The 4,309-nt window shown below is 35.4% G+C and overlaps 1 protein-coding gene across 1 annotated transcript; it reads left to right on the top strand.

Annotated features, from left to right (window-relative positions):
• The first annotated feature begins 1,658 nt into the window (after positions 1 to 1,658).
• LOC114239346 (uncharacterized) lies at positions 1,659 to 4,283 on the top strand. Its single transcript, XM_089728700.1, has 2 exons — positions 1,659 to 1,851; positions 2,811 to 4,283. Exons 1-2 carry the CDS (start codon positions 1,668 to 1,670, stop codon positions 4,133 to 4,135), a joined length of 1,509 nt encoding a protein of 502 aa, XP_089584826.1. The 5' UTR covers positions 1,659 to 1,667; the 3' UTR covers positions 4,136 to 4,283.
• Positions 4,284 to 4,309: the final 26 nt, after the last annotated feature.

Raw genomic sequence — 4,309 nt, 5'->3', positions numbered from 1 at the left:
ACTATAGGTAGTATAGGAAATAAGTTTTTTTTAAGGGATTTTATGACCTGGTGACTAAGACCTTTAAGTCATGTCTTATTTAAATTTATTTTTATGAAAAATTATATTATTATGGAGTGAAATGAAATGAAGATGATTAATTTGAGACATTAATCAACTGGGATGAAATTAAATGAAATGATATGGGATGAAATATAATCTCAGTAACATGGTGCTCATATCTCAAGCCCCTTGGCTAGGTGGTGCGATGACCTCCGCACGGTGGCCGGCAAGAAGTGGATGAGGAGAGCCGCAGACCGGGCTCAGTGGTGTGGATTGGGAGAGGCCTATGTCCAGCAGTGGTCGACTGTGGGCTGTTGATGATGATGATGATGACATGGTGCTCATTTACTGAGATTTTTTCAGTGGACTTTTTGGAGGATCCCGAGAAGTTACGTCCAGCGGCTTTGTTTCATTTTGCCACATTTGTGCACTTTCACAGATATTAAGCAGTTAATAAACTACCATTATTACACATTTAAACCTGAAGAAACACTAAATAGACAGACAATATGCTCTGCGTAAACCCTATCCCGCCGTCTCAATAGCTCCGACTGGGTTCCCGCCCGGTCCGGGGTAGGGCGCCGGCTGTGAGCGGCAGGAGTTTTTAGTGAGGTTCGACACCCACATACCCCACCTGCCGTGCGGGTGGGAATCCGGGGATTTTCTCCTGTGAAAAAAAATTAGACAAAATAAAACAAATCACACAACTTCACTACTCGCGTTCCCGCCAAAAAGTCAAAATATTATGTATATAATCTATACACCATAGATCATACACTAAGCCATAGACTGCATAGAGGTATCACAAATATCTTCTGTACCTAATTGTATCTCCTAGGGATACAATCAGAGGCGATAAATCGAAATCGAATTAAAGCAAACAAATGATTTTGAATAGTTAAAAATAACTACGGTAGAAAGTCGAAACATTTTATTTATATTTCGGAGAGAAGACAAACAAGCAACTTAGAATTATTTGTTCTCTATTCTCTATGAAATAGTAATTCAGTAGATTATTACGATTTTCTTCGTATGAGGGGTTATAATTTATGATGATACTACTTAATCTATGATTCAGACAAAAACTGATTTTAGTTGTACCTATATGTATAGGTACATATGTATTTAGTGTATTAAACAATTTAAATTTATTCATCAGTCTTCATTAGCTACCATAAAAAATACACGTTACTCCGAGGATGTGAATAGAAGTAGAAATACGCATAAGTAATAAATACATTTCAAGAGATACGTGACAAAAATGAGAGAAAAGGAGAGTGGGAAATGTAAAAATCGTTGAATAAAATAAAATAAAAACTGTGACCACATATTACTAGTCATATTATTATGAGAATATTACCTAATTTAATAGGTTAAAGATACTAACTAAATAAAGTAAATAAGAACTCTATCAATTTGTAATCCTGTTTTTAAATTAGAGTGCCTACGTAACCGAATTCTAAATTTAATCAATGGATATGTTTGACATAGCATCATGACATGGATGTAATATCGTATCTTCATAATATAATTTTGTTTACTTAATCTTTTTTTTAAAGCTATTTATTTTGTTAAGTACATACTTAAGCACTATTTGCTTTGTATTCTTATTTTATTTTTACAAAATGAAAACAGTCAAAACGCAATCGATGCGGTCGGTACGTTCGGCAAAGTCTCTAAAATCGATCAAATCTGCTCATGATGACTCTGTTGACCCTAAAGTGATGGAGTTCAAAGATTACATAGAAATGGCGGCAAAACAATTTCTTTGTCCTTGCCCTGTTGTAGTAAGAAAAAGTTTCCAAAATGGTAGGTAAGTCCGTAAATAAGATTTGATAATTTTGTTATTTAAAGTTTAATCATTTTACAATCAGACGTGGAGAAAAAACTGAGGAAGGCAATCAACATCTATTTAATAAACATAAAAGGATTAGCAGAACCACGTTTGTTTGTTTACACTCTGTGAATATATTATTGTCTAAATGCATTTGAGAAACTCTTATGATTCAACTATCTACCTGTCTTACACGCAACTACGTCTAGTTCAATGTCAACCTTTTCTAATAGCATGGTAAGTACGAACTGCGAAGACCGCATTTATCTGGGGATAGCTAGAAATTTGTCACTTTGGACCTAGGTCTGGACCTAAGCCGTCTGTCATGCTAGTAATCAAACAAGTTTTGTTGTCTTTAGTGTCACCACTTCATATAGTATGTATAAAAATATGACTACTCCTAAGATAGCCAATAGAAGAAGGAAAAAACACAGTGTATATTATTTAAAAACAAAATCCAAGATTGGAAACGATTTTTTACGCGTAGAACGGCGAATTACCTGGTGTTAGCATATAGAAATCTAGTTAAGGACATTCAAAAGTTTTGAATGAGTATTTTTTGCCTACTTATGCTAGTAATCTCAAGTAATATGTATAACATTAGTTTCATCGGACGTGCAGGCGAGCTCACGGGGCACAACCTGGTGACTTTGCGAACACTGGCCCTAGCAAGGACAGTGCTTCGCTGAATCAAGTATGAAATAACGATTTTATGGTAGGCGGCGGCTTGACTCTGCCCCTGGCATTGCTGAAGTCCATGGGCGACGGTAACCACTCATGCTCGTCTACCTACAAGGGCAATAAAAAATCCCTACATTAACTAATTGTCGAATATTTTTCCTTTTTTTCAAAACCAATTAAGTAAATGAGCGACGTCATAGAATAAAACTTGAACTAAAGCATTTAACCTCATTCGTTGGTTTCTATTTGACAGATTACTTTTATAAATCATCGAAAGGAAACGACTCTAAGAGAAAGAACAACGCAACATTACCTAGAGAAGATGCACAAAATTTGGACATGAATGCATTGAGTTGTTGCACTGATGCAACATCGCAAGCATCCATAGAATATAAAGACACTATAGTCATAGAATCTATATACGATAACATGAATAATCTAGTTGAAATTGTCATTAATAAAGTCAGTAATGTTCCTCGAATTTTGATGCAATTAATAGGACTAATGGTACCGTATTTTCGAAAACTCAATAGAATCAGTATTAGAAACTGCAAAACAAACGTTTACACAATTCATGAATTGAGAAAAATGATACCATTTTCCACGATAACCGATGTTTGTCTGGATGGATCTACACTTTCAGAAATCAATTATGCAACGCTTTTAGACTCACCGATTAGATTAAACCATCTCTCGTTAAGCAAATGCTTAATAAGTGATGATGTCTGTGTGCAAATAGCTTCAAAACTTCAGCTCTTTGGGCCAGCCGAGGCGAATCTACTAACCCTTGATCTCTCCATCAACGAGATAACCGATGTGGGTGCAACAAGCTTAGCAGAGGCTTTAAAAACAAACCGAAACTTAAGGTACTTAAATTTGGCTGGTAATCGCATCACCGATGATGGAGCCCGTAGTTTATTTAATTATCTAATAGATTTTCCACTGTCTTGCGATGAAATTGTAGAAAAACGTCGCAGGCGCATTGGCTATTTGAGAGCGAAACGAGACCTTATAATGAAATATATAGGAGAATGCGATTCGAAATCTTTTGATGAATACAGCCAGATCAGCAAAAAGTCCACCGTTAAGAAGAGAAAGACTTCAGCGACTTCAGTTAAAGGTAAAGGATATTCACGAAAAGAAAAACTTAAGCGGAGCAGTTTAACTGACGACGATTTAAATTGCAAAGCCGAGATGATGGCTAACGAAATGCTAGGACCCTATATGGACCCTTTCGGCCCAGGTTCTACAAAAATTAAGGACGGTGAATTTTTTTGCATTGGCAATCTTGTGTTATGCTATCTGAACTTGGCTTACAACAATTTAACATACACAAGCATCACAAAATTGCATCAAGTTTTGATTCAACAAGCTCAGCACAAAAAACACGGCCAACCAGGCTTAATTAAAATCGTCTTAGACGGTAATGAGCTGCCAATCGCCTGTACTGAACTGACTCAAATTTATGAAATACTTAATAAGAATATTTCTTGTTTTGGAAGTCACACATATTCGGAGGGGATGAGGAGAAAAAGTCGAACGGCTAGAGTTTCATTATATGAACACGATGAAAAGTAATTAAGTAATTTTGCTCATGCAAGTTTATTTGTTAAAAAATGCGTATATACAAATACAGATACATTATATTCTTAATAATATAACTAAGCAAAATCAAAATAAATCAAACAAATACACTAAAAAAAAACTATTGGTAACATCGGTTCCCGAATCACATGTTTTTTCTTTATTATT

The sequence above is a fragment of the Bombyx mandarina genome, chromosome 07, assembly GCF_030267445.1.
Source record: "Bombyx mandarina strain Sakado chromosome 07, ASM3026744v2".
Lineage (NCBI taxonomy): Eukaryota > Metazoa > Arthropoda > Insecta > Lepidoptera > Bombycidae > Bombyx > Bombyx mandarina.
The sequence above is the reverse complement of the archived record's forward strand: the minus strand, read 5'-3'. Positions and strand labels throughout refer to the sequence as shown.

Coding starts and splice junctions, on each gene's coding strand:
- LOC114239346 (XM_089728700.1), top strand. CDS start 1,668: ATGAAAACAGTCAAAACGCAATCGATGCGGTCGGTACGTTCGGCAAAG. Junction 1,852..2,810: donor AAGAAAAAGTTTCCAAAATG/GTAGGTAAGTCC, acceptor TCTATTTGACAG/ATTACTTTTATAAATCATCG.